Genomic DNA, 16,362 nt, shown 5'->3' with positions numbered 1-16,362 from the left:
TAAGCACTCCTTTGCTAGACACACCCCATCACTAGTTTCACCCCTTGTTCCAGACGCCAACATCCCCCCAAAGAGACCTGGGCAGCACTTGGCAAAGGACAAAGACCACGCTAATCTGAAAGCCCTTGAATTCAACTTTTTTTATTATTTTTTTTTTCTTTTTAATGTCATGCAATAATTCACAGTCCCAAGCCCACGGTTTTCAAACAAGGTAGGAAAAAAAGGAAAAAAGAAGCCAGGGAATTGTGGTGGTGTTTTTTTTTTTTTTTTTTTCCGTTTTGTTTTTTTTCTCTTTTGTTATTTCAAGCAGGACCAAATGTCAGAAAAAAATGTTTCTTTTTCTCAATCATTATTTTTTTTGTCCTTTTTAAAATTGTTTATTGTTATTATTTTTCTTTAAATTGACTTCTGCAGGCAGTAATAGGAGGGTTTGGTATCACCAGCAAGCACTCCTGTGTGTGGCTGAGGGAGTGTGATGTGTCCCGTCTGCGTGGGGCTCTGGGGTGGCATCCTTCCTTGTGTCCTCGCCACAGCAGCCACCAGCATTCAATCACCAGGGAAAGGATTCAATTGAGATGATAAAACTCATCAATAGAAGCGATTTGTTTTCTCCCCGTTTTTCTTTTAAAAATGTTGTTGTTGTTGTTGTTTTTGTTTTTTCCCGTTTTCCCCAAAGTTCTCCAAAAAGGGCTGAGTGCTTCGAATCCCTTGGCTGTGGTTGGTCTGTCTTCGGCCGCGCCCCAGAGCCCCTGGCCGGGGGAGGTCAGGGCTGGGGGGCCGTCCATGCCCGGGAGGCTCTTTTCTGGCCGAGGGGTTTGTGGGACCCCCTCGCGGCCCAGCCCTGGCCCCGAGGCTGGGGTCTTGTGTCGGGCGGGTCCTCTGGGCCCGCGGAGCTGGGCAGGTGGCGGCGAGGCGGCCCGGGCCGCGGCTCCTCCCGGCGGGGTGTGTGCGTGGGGTGCGTGGGGGCGCCGGGCGGGTGAGGGGCCACCTCGCCCGGACTTAGCACCAATCGTCGTCGCTCTCGCTGAAGGGCTCGTGCAGGCCTTTCCGGGAGCCCGGCCCTCGGGGCCTGGCCACTCCGTGGACCGGGTAGTAGCCGTTGGGGAGTCTCCGGCCGTGGCGGGAAGGCGAGGCTGGGCCGTGGGCCCGGGGAGTCCTGGGCGATCGCCCGGCGGCGCCCGAGGACGTGTGTCGTGGGAGGGGTGGCGCGTCGTACGGCCCGGCCATGGCCTCCCCGCCGCCGCCCGGGCCATCGGCCTCCTCGTAGTCAGAGCCCCGGTAGTAGCCGTGGTGCCGGGGACCCGGGGGTCCCTCGGACATGTGCGGACCCGACGTCGGCCACCGGGACCCTCCGTGGCGACAGGCCCTGGGGGACTCGCTCCTGGCAGGGCCCGGAGCTCGCCGCTCCATCCCGGGCGAGCGGCTGCTGCCGTGGCCCCCAGTGGTCGGCCGCTCCCCGGCCAGCGGCTCTGCGGCGGGGCCCGGGTACCTCCGAGGGCCGCTGGTGGCCGCCCGGCCCGGCCTGGCCACCGCCTGCTGCTGCTGCTGCTGCTGCGGGGGGCCCGGGGCGGCGGCCTTACGGATCACGGGGGAATAGGACACGTGTGGCCGGGGAGTGGAGGGGGTCTGGGGGAGCTGGCGGCGTCCCCGCCGTGGAGTGCTGGTACCAGATGTTGAGGGGGCTGGGCTTCCACTGACCGAACTACTGCCCTACACGAAAATTGAAACAAAGGAAATCAAAAAAAAAGATACAACAAAATCAACCAGGAGGAGACGGGAGGAGACACAGGAGGGGGGGAGGGCAAGGGAAACCGAACGGGACAGGAGAGGGTCCAGGAGCAGGAGGGGACACAGGACATTCGAATGGAAAAAAAGGAGAAAAGCCACAGCCACAGGGAGGGGGAGACAGGAGGGGGGGTCAAAACCAACACAACAAAGTGAGAAGAGAAATGAGAGACGGAGTTTTGTAAGTTTCGGGGTTAAAATAGCAGAAGTTTCAAAAATTACTCACAGGCGTCCATAGGACAGAAATCATAATCGAAACGAAAAGGGAAGCCGGGTTAAAGGAAAGCGGGAGGCGGGGGCAGCGCGGGCGGGACGCGGGGACCGACCGCGCGGGTCCTGGGCTCCTACGCGCCCCGCAACCAAGGAGGGAGCGGCGGCGGCGGGGCTACGGCGGGGGCGGGCGAGGGAGCCGGTCAGGGCGCAGGGCCACCCCCGCCCGGGGCCCTGGGCTCCAGGAGGCCAGCGTGTGCCGGATCGGGACCTGCCCGGGTGGCCGTGGGTGGGGGGGCCGCCTGCAGGTGTGGCTGGGGGGGCCGGTCCCCGCCTGCGGTTGCCGCGTGCCACACCCACCTGCCGGTGCGCCATGTGCTCTCGGCCCTCGCTGGGCGAGCGGGACCAGCGCTGGTCCCGAGCCCTGGCCCGACCGTGGTCAGGCCGCTCCTGGGCGTAGCGCTCCTTGTCGGGGGGCGGGGGGTGGTGGTGGTGGTGGTGGTGGTGGTGTTGCCGATGCTTCCGGTCCTTGGGTCGGCCCCGTTCCTGGTCCCGCTCTTTGGGCGGCAGGTCCCCCGATTGGGTGGTCATGCTCAGGTCCGTTCCCAAGCCTGGGCCGGAAACACAGAAGGACAGACCACAGGTAGCCTTGGGGAGTGGCAGGGTGTGCACACAGGAGCCGGGGTCCAGGGGCCCTAGAGAGAGGCCTGGCGACAGCCAAGGCCGGTTGCGATTCCGGTCCCTGCGCTCTTTGCAGCGGCACCTGTCCCCTGTCCAGTCTTGTCCCTCTCCACCTCCTCCGCCCTGTGGAGTCCCTGCAGCAGCCCACCTGTGTCCACGTCCGTGTAGCGGCCCAGGGAGCGCTCAGAGGCGCGGTGGCCACGGTCCCGGCGGCGCTGGTGGTGCCGCTGGTTCTCCTCTGGGGGGACCCTCTCCAGGGAGTAGTCGTCCAGACGCCGAGCCTTGGGGCCCAGCACCGACGCTGAGCGCTTCATGGGGCTGGTGTCGGAGATGGTCTGGGGTTGGGGGACAGGCCGTGGGCTGGAGTCAGAGGCCAGCACTGAGAAGTGCCGTCCTTCCCGCCCAGTCCTGGCAGCCTGGCTGGTGCATGGCCATCTGAGACTGGGGTGTGGCCATCTGGGGAGCGGGTCCAGGGGTGCGCTGGGGTCCTGGACACAGGCTGGCTAGGCTGCGGTGAGAGCAGAGCCCTGGGAACTCCTCTGTCCTCCTCTTTCCAGGTCCACTGGCCCCTCTCCCCGCCACTGATTCTCAGGACCCACAGCCCTGGGGGCCCAGCCAGGGTGGGCAGCTGGATGAAGGGAAGCACTGTCCCCCTACAGGGTGCAAGCCTGGGAGCCCTGGGCTGCAGGTCCACACCTGCCCTGGCTGTCACTTGCCCTCCAGGGATGGCGAGGAGCCAGGTTCCCCCGGCCCAGCTCAGCTCAGCACCTCGCTGGCCGGGGGGCCCCTATCTTCTGGCCCCTTGACTCTGGCGCCAGCTGCCCAGGTCCAGGCTAGGGGCTGCCCTGGCACTCGAGGCCCTGTGGACGCCCATCCTTGGCCTGCACTCGCTGCACCCCCGGGGTCAAGCCCTGACCCATGCAGGGCCTGTGGTTCTCTGTGGCCAGCGGAAGAGAGCAGCAGGGACATGGCGTGGACCCCACCCTCACGCAGGACCCGCCTGCTTGCTGCTGGACGCCCTGCCCGAGGCGGGGGCTGTGAAGGACTCAGACTGCAGGGCTGGGTCCACGGTGGAGCTGGAGGACGACCCCCAGAGAGAGGGGCCGGCGGGGCTGTGACGAGGGGAGTGGGGGGTGGCCCCCACACACAGGACACACACACGAGGAGAGGGCTCCATGGGGGAGGGTGTGGTCTGCAAAGAAAGGTGGGGCCAGGCGGCCAGAGATGGGGAGTGCCCCAGGGGCTGGGGAGGAAGAGGGGCCGAGCCCAGCTGGGGCTGCAGGGCGTACATACACTGAGGTCATTCCCACGTGGCCGGCCCCTTCTCCTCTGTCACAGCCCCACGGGATGGTGCACACAGAAAGAACAGAAAGAAGAAAATAAATATAAAAGGCAGGGAGGAGGGGGTGGAGGGCAGAGCATGGAGAGGTGTGGGGAGGGGGGCAGGTCCTGGTGAGCAGGCCGCTGGCTGTCCCCAGCAGGTACAGAGGAGACAGACACACAGACAGATGGCAGAGGCACGACACCAACAGAGGGGGCGGCTGGGCACAGGCCCCTGCCCATGCAGTGCCCTGGCCCTGGCTCCCGGGGAGGCTCCCAGCTTCCAGGGGGGCCCCAGCTGCCACGCCAGGTCTTCTCTGGGGCCCAGCAGCCACGTCCCCAGTCCAGGGACCCGGCAGCAACATGCAGCACAGGGCCTCGCACCCAGCCTCACAGCCACCAGAGGCCAGGCCCTCGGGCCACCCTGGCCCCGCTAGGCACAGCGCGGCCTGCGCCGGTGCAGACAGCCACAGCACAGCACTGAAGCTCCCCAGCCAGACAAGCCGCCCGCCGCTCCCGGCCCCGCAGCCGCCAGGGGCGCCGCCCTGCACTCCAGCCGCACTTGGAAAGCCCGCAGGCAGCCCGCCATGCTGCTGGCCTCTGCCCTCTTCAGGACGGCGGTGGGATGGTCCCTCCTGCCTCCCCGCGAGTGGGCTCAGCCGCGGGGCAAATGGCCACGCAGACACACGCAGCAGGCACACGCTGCTCCGCAGCCGCACGGAGACCCGACAGGGACACGCCCGCAGCTGCCCACACCCCCAGCCCTGCCTCCCAGGACCGCCCGACCCAGACCCATAAGTGTGAGTGCCCGGCACACGCCACGCACAAGTGAGTGTGCTGGTGTGCACGCATGTGGGGTGTATGAGATGCGGGTGTGAGGTGTGCGTGCAAGGTGCGTGCACGTGAGGTGCGGGTGCATGAGGTGTGCAAGGTGCACGTGCGTGAGTGGGCGTGTGAGGGGTGGGTGCGTGAGGTGCGCAGGTGTGAGGTGGAGGTGTGGGTACTTGAGGTGCATAAGGTGCGTGTGTGTGAGTTGCGTGCCTGAAGGGCGGGTGCGTGAGGTGCGTGTTTGTGGGTGCGCGTGTGAGGGGTGGGTACGTGGGGTGCGCAGGTGTGAAGTGCGGGTGCGTGAGGTATGCAGGTGTCAGGTGTGAGGTGCACGTGCGTGAGGTGCATGTGCGTGAGTTGAGCGTGTTAGTTGCGCGCGTGAAGGGCGGGTGCGTGAATGAAGGGTGGGTGCGTGAAGTGCGCGTGCATGACGTGTGCTTGAGGTGCGGGTGCGTGAGGTGGGCGTGTATGAGGTGTGCGTGTGAGGTGCGTGTGTGAGGTGCGTGTGCGGGAGGTGCGTGGAATTTCGAGGTGCGCGTGCTGTTTTTCCCCAGTGCTGGGAGGGAACCCAGGGCGTGTGCGGGGCCAGGCGGCTGCACGCGGGCCACGCCCAGCCCGGTAGTGGCCTGGGCTGGTCGTCGGGGACTGAGCCCGCGGCTCCACCCCGCTCTGCACCTCGGCCCTCCCTCAGGTTTTCAGACGGGGTCTGGCTAACTGCCCGGGGCGGCCTTGAACTTGGATCCTCCCAGCACAGGGCCGGCTCCGAGCAGGGCGGTGCCCCCTGGGCCGTGGCTTCCGGAGGGCAGCTCTCCCGGCCGCGGCCCCTCCCTCTCTGTCCCCAGCAGGGCCGAGGAGAACCACTGGCCGCGGCCACCAAGCTCACCCCAGGGCCCTCCCCTTCCTGGCTCCACCAGGGGGGGCAGAGGGCCAGGTGCTCAGGGGCTCCCGGTGAGGCCAGCATGGGGGCTGCAGGAGGGGGCCTGCCCGCACGGTGCGGTGGCCCCGCTGGGGCGGTGAAAGCCCTCACCTGGTTCTCGGCCGGGAGGCGGGGCATGGAGGCGGCGCGGGCCTGGCCTTCCATGGGGAGGTAGTGCTCGCTGTCCGAGTAGCCATCGGTGCCCATCTCGCGCATCTCCACCGACTGCGGGGCAGAGGGCAGGGCCTGGTTAGCCCCGGGGCCTGACACGGGGGCCCCAGGGAAGGCTCGGTGTCTGTGGGGGGTGCCTGCTGCAGGCGCCGGCGACCTGGGACCCGTGGGGGCAGGGGCACCTGAGAGCTGGGCTGACTGTTGGGCAGGTCGGCCGGGGGCCCTCGCTCTGGGCTCCACGTGCCCGTCTTCTGGAACATCTCCTGGGCCCGCTGCGTCACCCAGGACGGACTCTCCTTGATGCCGCCTTCATGAGCCATCCTGTGGGGGACACAGAGGCAGGTGGGCGGGGCACTCAGGGGTTCCGCCTGGGCGCTGGCACCTCACTGCCCCCCTCACCACTCTGGCCAGACCCACACTCACAGGCTGACTCCGGGGTCCAGCTGGGTGGAGGGGAGGGCATTCTGGCCCGGTCCCCCCTCCTGTGACGGGGACGGGGGCTCCATGCGCTGGAACATGAGAGGGGTCCGGTTCTGGGGGGGGCAGAGAGCAGCATGTGTGCACAGGGCCAGGGACGGGGTGGGGATGAAGGAGGGGAACGGAGGCTCAGGCTGTAGAGAAGGCTGAGCTGAGCAGAGCAGGGGAGGCTTTGGAGGGGGTGCTTAGACCCCACCCTGTGACATTCCAGAAGTCCCCCACCACTTTTTGCAGTGTCCGGGATGGAACCCTGGGCCTGGCTTCCCCCGGCGCCCAGAAGTCCCTGCTGATCAGTCACTCAGTGATCCACCTGGATCCACTCCCCAGCCGCCCCAGCCCAGGCCTCTGCCTGGCACCTGGCACCTGGAGCAGCCCAGCCCTCCTGGCTCCCCCACCTCAGTGCCCGGAGGGTGTCCATGGGCTAGACCTGGCCCATCCGCTGTGCAGGACCCTTCCAGCTCCCCTCTCAGTTGGGATAAAAGCCAGAGTGTCCCCTCCATCTCTGAGCTCTGCCCTGTGACTCCAGCCCAATGTCCCCCTGGTTCACCGTCCTCTGCCCCTCTACATCCTCCTCCTCCTCCAGCCTCAGCCTTTGCACTGTCTCTTCCCTCTGCCGAGGACTCTGTACCCTGGGTACCGGCCTGCTCCTGCCGTCCTCCCTCCCTGCCTTCCGGTCCCCTCCTCTCCCCTCTTCAGGTCTGCAGGGCGCCATGGCCCTCATTATTTGCCACCATGAGATGTGCTTAGTCACTTGCTGCTGTTGGTGGGTCCCCACCTAGAACGGCTGCTCTCCGAGGGCAGGAATCTGGTCTGTTCTGCTCCCATCTGCAACCCCCCGATGACCGATGACCCTGAGCACTGGGGACAGCACCCAACACCCAGTGACCTTCAGCAAGTGCTGGTGAAGGGGACGAATCGTCCAGGCTGCATTTCCTTGTGATGGCCCTGCTTGGCAGTGACCTGCCCTAGTCCTGGTTGGTTCCCATGGTAACAAGTCAGCCCATGTCTTCCAGCTTGGGTGTCCTCAGGGCGATGGATGCTGGTACCTGCTCCTCGCGCATGGCCTGCAGCTTCTTGGCCTTGCTTTGCCGGTAATACTCCATGATCATCATGGCTGCGTAGATCTTCCCCACCGTCAGGTCCGTGGCTGGGGGCACAGGAGAGCTCAGGTGCCGCCCGCCCCTCCTGGCTCCCGCCCCCGCTGTGCTGGGAGTCCCGGCCCAGGGTGGGCTCGGCTCTTACATTTGTGAGGTGTGACCAGCAGGTCCAGCGTCTTCTGGGACAGGTTTGGCCAGATGGCCATCATCTCCTTCCGCAGCTCTGCGTCCATCTGCTGCTTGTCGGCCCCACCTGCAGTGTGGGCGCAACAGATGCTGACCGCCTCCCCGGCACCAGCAGCCTCTGGGGCAGCTGCCAAGCCAGCAGCTCCCTAGAGTGTGGCCACAGCCGCTGTGATCCCCATGGAGTCTCTAGTGCCCCAGGCCTGGCCCAGAGGAAGTCCTGGTCCTCGGCAGGGCCAGGGCTGGGGACGGCTTTGTAGGGAGAGTCCAGTGCTGCAAGGGGCTGGGTCAGCTGAGGGCCCAGTCCTGGCTGCCACTGTCACAAGTGCCTGGCTAAGTCGCTAGACTCTCTCTGTGCTGGGGATAGAACCCAGCGCCTTCTGCCACTGAGCCACACCCAGCCTCTGCACGTGCACCATTAGGAACCTCAGTAACTCCATCTGGGAATGGGGTGACAACGGTCCCTAATCTGTCTGGCTGAGGACCAAGGGAGTTAATGTGCATCCAGCCCTCGGACAGCGTCTCCCCCAGGGTCAGTACTGCAGCTCTATCCTTTGAACGTGGGCCACCCCCTCTCAAGCCCCTGTTGGAACCCAGTTCCTCTCGTGAGGTGTGAGGACTACAGTCCTGGAGGGGCCTCGAGGAGGCCATCAGGATTAAACAGGCCATGAGGGCGCTGTCCCTGGATTGGATCCTGAGGCTTGGAGACTGAAAGGGCAGACAGCAAAGACACACAGCCACGGGTACTACCCGTCTCTCTCCATGTGATTGGTGCCTGGGACTCTGATAACCAGAAGGACCTCACCAGAAGAGGTCCCCTGATGCTGGACCTTCCATACCTTGAGCCAAAATGTTTTGTTTTTTTTTTTAGTGCTGGGATGGAACCCAGGGCCTCACGCAAGCTAGGCAAGGGCTCTACCACTGAGCTGCACCCTGGCTCTAGAAGGGCCTTTTTGCTAACGCGCAGGTGAAACTCAAAGCTCAGATCTATTTTGGAGCAAGGACACTGAAGCCAGGGACAGTTGAACTGCTGCTCCCCCACCCCGCCTCCTCGGACCTGGGCTCGCTCCGGCTCCCGCTGTCGACTCCGCATGCCGCCACCAGAGGGCGCCGCGAGCACCTGCGTCAGGCCCCACTCGGGCGGAGCGCCCGAATTCTCAGGCCGGGCTCACGGTTCCCTGCCTGCTCTGTCCTCAGCCCCGCGGCTCCTCCTCACTCCCCTTCAGCCGCACCGACCTCCTCACTGCTCCTTAAATGTGCCCGGCATGCTCCTGCCTCAGGCCGTGCTTTCTGAGCTAGGATAATTTCCTAAGAAAATCTGCGTGGCCCCCTCTCTCCCCTCCTCCTGCAGGGGTCTGCTCAGATCCTCTGCTGAAGAGGCCTAGGGGACCTCGGTCACCAAGCACCGTCCCCCCACCCATCGCTTTCTATGGACTTCGGCTTTCTCTTTTGACTTAAGTGGTTTCCCCTATCTCACCGCGAGAGGGCGCGCGCAGCCCGTTTTCTCCCCTTTCTTTTTGGACTCAGGGTCTCGCTATGTTGCCCACGCGGGCAACTCACTCCTGGCTCCAGTGATCCTGCCTCAGCCTCCCCGGTGGCTGGGACCACAGGCGTGCAGCACCGCACTCGCGCCTGGCTTCCCTTTCTTTTCTCTCGTGGCCACAGGGTCTAGGGATGTGGAGTTCTGCGGTCCCTGGGGCCGATCCTCGGGTTGGGAGGTGAAGACTATTGGGGATGACCTGGGATCCCTTGGCGCAGGAACCTTTTCTTCTTCCTTTCTCTTTGCAGAGCTGGGGCTTGAACCAGGAATGCTCCTCCACTGGCGCACCCCCGGCCTCCTTTTTTCTTTTAAGACAGGGTCTCGCTAAGGCGCTGAGGCTGGCCTGGAACCTGAGATCCTCCTGCCTCGGCCTCCTGAGCTACTGGAATTACAGGTGGGCACCAGCGTGCCTGCCCTCAGGAGGATTTTAAATGTTCCCAACACAAAGAAATCACAGGCGCTGGGGGCACTGGGTGCTATCCCACGCACACCGCGCCCCGCAGACAGCTGTGATAATTACATGTTAATTTAAAATAAGATGAACGGGGCTGGGCTGAGGCTCAGGGGTAGAGCGCTTGCCTAGCCCGTGCGAGGCCCTGGGCTCCATCCTCAGACCCCATAGAAACCAACAAATAAAGGTATAAAATTATAAAAAGAAATAAACTACAAACATGTTTCCAGTTTCTCTGGGAGAGAAGAAACCATCTGCTATGAGGGGCTGAACTATGTCCCCGTCCCCTGCCAAGTTCATACGGTGCAGCCCTCACCACCACCATGGCCACGGCTGGAGCCTCATTGAGGTCAGTGGGGCCCTAGGAGGGCAGCTGGTGTCCTGGACAAAAGGGCCGGGGAGGGTGGCCCCTTGGCGCCAAGGCTAAGGCTGAAGACAATCCTGTGGCCACCCAGCGTGTGGTCCTGGTGGCCTGAGCAGACAAACACCTGCGCTCAGGCCAGAGCAGGGCCTCTGACCTCGCCAGCCATGACACTGGGCACTGATCCTGGCTGAGGCATCTGGGAGCTGTGGGTGCTGAGCGGGAAGCACCCCCCTGCCCACGTGGAGACCCAGGCTGTGGCGGGCACTGCCAGGTGTCCCTGGGACACAATGCCCTGGCTGGGAACCCTCTGCCCAGTGGCTCTGGGCTGCACTCAGGCTGGGAAAGGCATGGTGAGCCCTCTGCGAGGTGGCGGGTTCGTATGCGGCTGCCCTGGGCTTGCTCCTTCTTGGGTACAGAACTAGTGGCACTGGTGATTCTGGGGCAGGAGGTCCCTTGGGAGGTGGGCAACATCACCCCAGCTGGCCTTGCCTCTGGTGCTGCCCGAGGGGTCTGCCTCCTGTGTCCCCTGCGTGGTCAGCTGGACCTCACCTCATGGCTGCAGGTGCCCCTGTGCTGGGGAACGCAGAGCCACCTCTCAGGGTTCGACACACCAGAGGCCACTCCATGCAGAGACAACCAAGAAGGTCCCTGGACACTGGCCAGTGTCCGTGAGGGCGGAACTGCCTCTGCCTCTGTCTCTGAACCTGGACCCCATCTCCCCCTGCTCTTCTCGCCCTGGCGCTTGTCACCCTCTAGCTGTTTACTCTACTTGGTGGCTCCGGGGGCCCAGGCCTGCGGGCTGCCCCTCCACCAGGTGGCTGGCCGGCTCTTGCCTCAGCTGCAGTGTGTATTGTGCCCCTCTCTCCTCGGTGCCCGGGGACAGGAGGTCGCTCTCCCCTGTGGTATCCCAAATGCCAAGGGCAGGGCTGGGCACACAGCAGGTGCTCAACTAATGCTTTTGCTCAGAGCCACCAACATGGTGGCCAGTGCGGGCCCCAGACAGGGTGCCAGGAAGCAGGGCCAGCCGAGGCTCTCAGCTCAGGAGGCCCAGACCCTTGTGGACGGCTGCGGACCCTGTGCTGGACCAGCCGAGCGCTGCTGCTGGCCCCCGCGGTCTGTGGGAGGAAGGGCGGTGGGGACCTGGCCCTCTGGCTGGCCGGCCACGGTGACCGGGACGAGCCCCGGGCTGGCTCTGGGGCTCGGGCCAGGGCTCTCCCCCTCCTTCCTTCCTCTTTCTTCTTGGTACCAGGGATGGAACCCGGGCGCTCACCACTGAGCCACATCCAGCCCCTGTTGAGACTGCGCTAAGGTGCCAAGGCTGGCCTTGAACTTGGGACCCCATCTTATCCTCCTAGGCTGCTGAGTCACACTGGGGCCAGGGGGCCCTTCCAAGGACAAGGCAAGGGCGGCCCTGCCTTGGGAATGCCGTGTGCGGGGAAGGACGGTGTGGCCACCGGGTGCTCTGGCCCCTGTTACTGCCCGGCCCGGAGCTCCTGTCCCCCGGAGACCCCACTGCTGCCCATCAGGGTCAGTGCCCTCCAGGGGTTGCCAGGGCTGCGGGTTTACATCTACCCAGGCAGGTGGCGGCTCTGCCCTCTTGGCCTGGGGCAGAGGGAGGCCTAAGTCCCTCAGGAGGAGGCACCGGGTCCAACATAACACCTAGGTCACAGGGAGGCACGGGGGAATGGCCTTTTCCAGATTCTCCTGGACAGACACAGAGAAGAGAGGGACGGAGGCAGAGGGACAGAGAGGGCTCCCACCTGCCTCCCAGGTGCGCAGGGTGGCGACATAATATCTGAGAACCTGCAAAATGAGGGGCTTATCTGTCCCCTGTGGCCTTGGCAGGCAGCAGAGGAAGCTCAGGGCGTCCAGGGAGGGGCGGGGAGTGGGTGCCCCAGGGAACCCCGAAGAGGCCAGCCTCGGTCCTGTGGCCGGGGACTGAAGGCTCCTGGATAAAGTCACAGCCAAGTTCTTCCGGGTCCTTCAGAGCCCAGCCCGTGTGGAACTCAGGGCCCTCGGGCACCTGAGAACCGCCTCCTGACACAGGGACGTCCGCAGCCACTGAATCTGGTGGTACTTGAGACTCGGAGCTAAATAAGCTGCTTTTCTTTTTGTTTGTGGGGCTGGGGGCCAGACCCAGGGCCCGTGCACCATGGCAGGCGCCCTGCCGCTGAGCTGTCCCGGGCCCAGCTGCTGTTCTTCATAAGGTTCCCGGCCTCATTTCACGACAGTGACAGACATTGGACTAACTCAGGTTGACCGCCCGGGTCTGTGGTCCCCACAGAGGGGTCCCTGCCTCTGCTCTAGACACCGGGGCTTCTCCTCCTCAGAGGCCAGGTCGGTTGAGGCAGCCCCTGGCTGCGGGGGCTCTGTCCTGCCCCACGCCTGCCTCAGGGCCTTTGCGCCTCCGGAGCCTTCTCCCCAGACTTTTCCCTCAGAACCTTCTTGGGGAGCCCCCCTGTCTACAGGGGTGTCTGGCGGACACACTGAGGGTTTGCGGAAGAGTGCCCGGCGACAAAGGGGTGGCATCTCTGCCCTGTGCCTGCTTCCCCACTCCGGGCGACCAGTTGGCCCTGCCCTTACCCTTGGCTATCTTGATGTCCAGGGCTGTGCGGATCAGAGCCATGAGGGTGGAGTTGAAGTGGACGGTGTTGTCATCCGCGACGGGCAAATCCATCCGCAGGAGCCTCTACAGAGAACCCCGGGGGAGGGCCGTCACTCTTGGGTCCTCCGCTGGGGTCCCCGGCGAGCCACACCCACCCCATTGGGGACCTCCAGGAGAACTCTGAAGGCCACGGCGGCCCCACGCCCAGCTCTGAGTTTCCTAGTCTCCTCCGGTGGCCGCAGGGAGGGCACGGGGCTCTCCTGCGCGTCCTCGCCCCTCCGCGTCCCGCCGCCCTCCCAGGCCGCCGGGCCTCAGAGCTCTGCTGGATGGCTCCGTCCCCGTCTGACCCCAGAGAGAGCAAAGCCCAGTCCAGCAGCACGTGCAGCAGCCAGCAGAGGGTCCCCGGCCACAGTCGCAGGCACCCGCCCCGCCCCTGTTCGGCTGGACCAGGGCAGCCCGGGTGGGCACAGGTCACATTCCTCTGGGAGGCAGCAGGCAGGCGCCCCCGCGGGTGGGGCAGGCCCCTCGCAGCATGCAGCGAGGTGACACGGAACAGCACAGACAGGCGCATGCAGACGGAATCTCGAGACTCATTCATAGCTCTGTGGAAAGTGTCATCTGGGGGCATGGCCGGACCTGGGCTGTGTGCAGCAGGAGGGAACAGGGGTGGGGCATTCCCAGGCCCAGGGAAGATGATATTCCCTGTGTCCCAGGCAGGGGCTCTGTCCCCTGCTGGGTGGTGACGGAGGGGGTGTCAGGCTGGTGTGCACCAGCCCAGACAGAGGTGGCACAGATAGGGCTTTGGGATTCACCAGGGATTTCTGATACACATCGACAGGAAACAGGGAAAGAGGGTAGGGGACAGGAAACCTGGGGAGGGAACAAGTGGTGTCTGGGGCAGGTCAGGGAGGGAGGTAGTGGTTAAACACAGAGAGGGTGGGGCTGGGATTGTGGCTCAGCGCCAGAGCTCGCCTAGCACGGCTGGGACCCAGGTTTGAGCCTCAGCACCACATAAAAATAAAGGCATTGTGTTGTGTCCATCTACACCTAAAAAGAAAATATTAAAAAAAAATAAAAGAACACAGAGGGGGGGCTTGGTGTACAGCCGTGCAGGTTATACACTGCACAAAGGGCTCCCCATCTCAGAAATCATGGATTTGCATATTTAATATAATAGTTCCTCTCATTAGCATAAAAGTATCTTGGTCTGATCACATCCGTGGGTTACAATAATTTCCCAGCAGACAAAGTATTCTGTGGAAAGGGTGCCCTTTTAAGTTTGCACAAAGGTGCCTTGGAGGCTCTGCATAGAGACGAGGAACGAGGGGTCTCCTTCCCCCTCTACTGTGCCCACACACACCCTGAGAGAAGGGACAGGAGAAATGGAGCCGGTGTGGTGGTGCACACCTATAATCCCAGTTGCTCAGAGGCTGAGGCAGGAGGATTGTAAGTTCAAGGCCAGCCCAGACAGGTTAGTGAGACCATCTCAAAACAAGAAGGCCGGGTGTGGCTCAGAGGCAGGGCACTCTGGGTTCCATCCCCAGTGTGGGGTGGGGGAGCTTGAGGGGGACAGGTAGGGCAGCTTGTCCTGGCCTCCACTGAGGAGGGGAGGGAGGCTGGCAGACCAGGTGAGAGGGGTGGGGGCGGGGGCTGCGGGAATCACACAGACAGGAGACACGGGAAAGGTCAGGGTTAGGGTTAGGGTTGGACAGGAAGAGGATGACTGTTCTGGGGGACGGGGTCTTGCAGGTGTATGTCCCTGAGCTTCTCGAGGATGAGTGGGGGAACAGAGCGTTTGTCCTGGGGTGCCACGGGAGATTCCAGGGGGGGCCTGGGGCCTGGCCCAGCCGCCTGGCGGCAGCCCCTCACACCCTCAGCAAGCATGCACCCCCCGGTCGGCCACGGCGCCTGCCCGCCCCAGGCCCCGCCAAGGCAGCGTGCATGGCCTGCGTCAGTGTGCCACCGTCCAGGGGTCCAGCTGCGGCCCGCCTGCCCACTCTGGAACAACGGAGAGGCCGGTTGGGGTGTCTTTGGGGGATGGGTGGCGTGGGATGGGGGCGGGGGAGGCACCTCCAGGGGAGGGGGAGCTCTTGGGAGCATTGGATCCCCAAGGCCTGAGTCAGAGATCAGCTTCAGGTGTGTGCGTGGAAGGTCCCCGGGGCCTGGGGACTCAGGTGGCACAGAAGATGGGCCGGGGCCTAGCCTTCTCTCCTGCAGGGTGCCTGTCCTGTCCTGGGTGCAGGGGCTGCTCTGGGGGGCAGAGATGCCACTGTGACTCCCTGGAAGCAGGTTGTGTCCAATTTGGTTCCCCAGGGACCGAGTGGCCGCCAGGGGACCTGGGTGTCCCCCCCCTCCCTCCAGCATGTCGGCCATAATGGAGTCTCAGAGCACGTAGACACTCATCAGAAAGGACAACACTGTGCTGCTTAGAGTAGAGGGACGGCAGGAGCCAGTTGCTCAAGGAGAAAAGAAAAAAGAAAAAACAAGAAGAAAAGAGGGGGGTGGAAGAAGGCTCGGCCGGCGTTTCTGTCGAGCACTGAAAATCCCCAGTGCCTGGACGCCGTGGTCGGCACAGGTAGACTACCTTGTAGGCCACTCTGGCCGGACACTTCTTCCCCAGACCCAGGGGCGGAGACATGTGTCTCAGCATCTGATACATGTCCGGGTAAGGCATGCGGCCCCTGGCAGCACAGAACAGAAAACGAGGGACAGAACCAAGGGAGGGGGCGGAGGAGGGGGGAACGGAGGAAAAACCAAAACCAAAACCAAAAAAAAAAAAAAAAACAAACCACAGGAGCCGAAAAAATAGAGAAAGATGCAGAGAAACGATAAAATAGAGATTTCAAACAAATGGAAAAGAGGAGGAAAAAATGGAAGAAAAGGTGATTAAAAATGAGTATTTCACTGCTCACGAGCAGGGGAGAGTCGGGCTCGACCTGGGTTGGAGCTGGGACGTGGCGGGTGCGGAGGGGGGTCTCCTGGCGGGCAGCCGGGAGCTGAGCCTCGCTCGCGGGGTCTTTTTGAAAGAGGGGCGACATTCTCTGGTTTGGCTGAGGCTGGTCTCTGAGGGGGCCGAGGGGGAGGGGGCCAGGTGGGGAGGGGGCTGGGGCTCTGGGAGTGGGGTACAGGGGAGAGTGGAGCGTGGGGCAGTGCAGAGTCACACCCCACCCCGAGGTGGAGCTGATCTGGGGTGGCGTGGAGACCCCGGGATGGGCGGCCAGCTAAGAGCAAGCAGAGATGGCCGAGGGAACACAGGAGTGTGCCTCCATGCTTCATCGACCACATGGCCGCATTCTGTCGCCTACGCGTCTTCTAGTTCAATGCAAGAGAGAGATGGCTCTGTGTTTAGAGATATATATATATATATATGAAATATATATATTGGAGACCCCAAGCCACGCTCATTCCAGGATGCTAGCAGGTTTTAGTGGAAGTCAAACCTTGCAAGCAACCCTATGAGGACATTTCTTGCCTAGGCCGAGAGGGGGGGAGATTACGCGCAATAAACTGTACATGTCCTTATAATGGATGCGACCGCTGCAAGGGAAGACAGGGTTAGTGAGCGCCCGCCCCCAGCCCGCGGCGGGGCTGGGACAGCAGGGCTGGACCTCCTGGTCTCAGGGACTGCTGCAGGCTTGGGAGAGGAGAGGTCTCTGGGGACATTCGGACACTGGGCCCCGGGCGGGTCTGGTGGCTGTGCTGGGGGTCCTAGACCCGCACCTCCCCCCAGGCCC

At 63.4% G+C, this 16,362-nt stretch overlaps 1 protein-coding gene across 7 annotated transcripts in view; it reads right to left on the bottom strand.

Moving 5' to 3' along the window:
- Positions 1-249: 249 nt before the first annotated feature.
- Positions 250-16,362, bottom strand: part of Cacna1a (calcium voltage-gated channel subunit alpha1 A) — a 245,765-nt gene continuing 229,652 nt past the window's right edge. For 4 of the 7 annotated variants that reach the window (XM_058576793.1, XM_058576794.1, XM_058576791.1 and 1 more), the window contains 11 exons: positions 15,213-15,309; positions 12,607-12,712; positions 7,631-7,738; positions 7,435-7,535; positions 6,335-6,444; positions 6,094-6,232; positions 5,852-5,965; positions 3,970-4,005; positions 2,825-3,011; positions 2,356-2,606; positions 250-1,710 (listed from right to left, as the gene is read on the bottom strand). In XM_058576793.1, coding sequence (XP_058432776.1) covers positions 1,000-1,710; positions 2,356-2,606; positions 2,825-3,011; positions 3,970-4,005; positions 5,852-5,965; positions 6,094-6,232; positions 6,335-6,444; positions 7,435-7,535; positions 7,631-7,738; positions 12,607-12,712; positions 15,213-15,309 — 1,960 coding nt within the window. In that variant the 3' untranslated portion in view covers positions 250-999. Of the gene's footprint in view, positions 1,711-2,355; positions 2,607-2,824; positions 3,012-3,969; positions 4,006-5,851; positions 5,966-6,093; positions 6,233-6,334; positions 6,445-7,434; positions 7,536-7,630; positions 7,739-12,606; positions 12,713-15,212; positions 15,310-16,068; positions 16,166-16,362 lie in introns of all 7 variants that reach the window. The other 3 variants (XM_058576792.1, XM_058576797.1, XM_058576795.1) reach the window with 3 other exon arrangements.

Source organism: Marmota monax, unplaced genomic scaffold, assembly GCF_021218885.2.
Source record: "Marmota monax isolate L192 unplaced genomic scaffold, Marmota_monax_Labrador192_F-V1.1 WCK01_AAM20220418_F8-fsc00021, whole genome shotgun sequence".
Classification (NCBI taxonomy): Eukaryota; Metazoa; Chordata; class Mammalia; order Rodentia; family Sciuridae; genus Marmota; species Marmota monax.
Note: the sequence above shows the minus strand (reverse complement) of the source record. Positions and strands in the feature narration are given on the sequence as shown.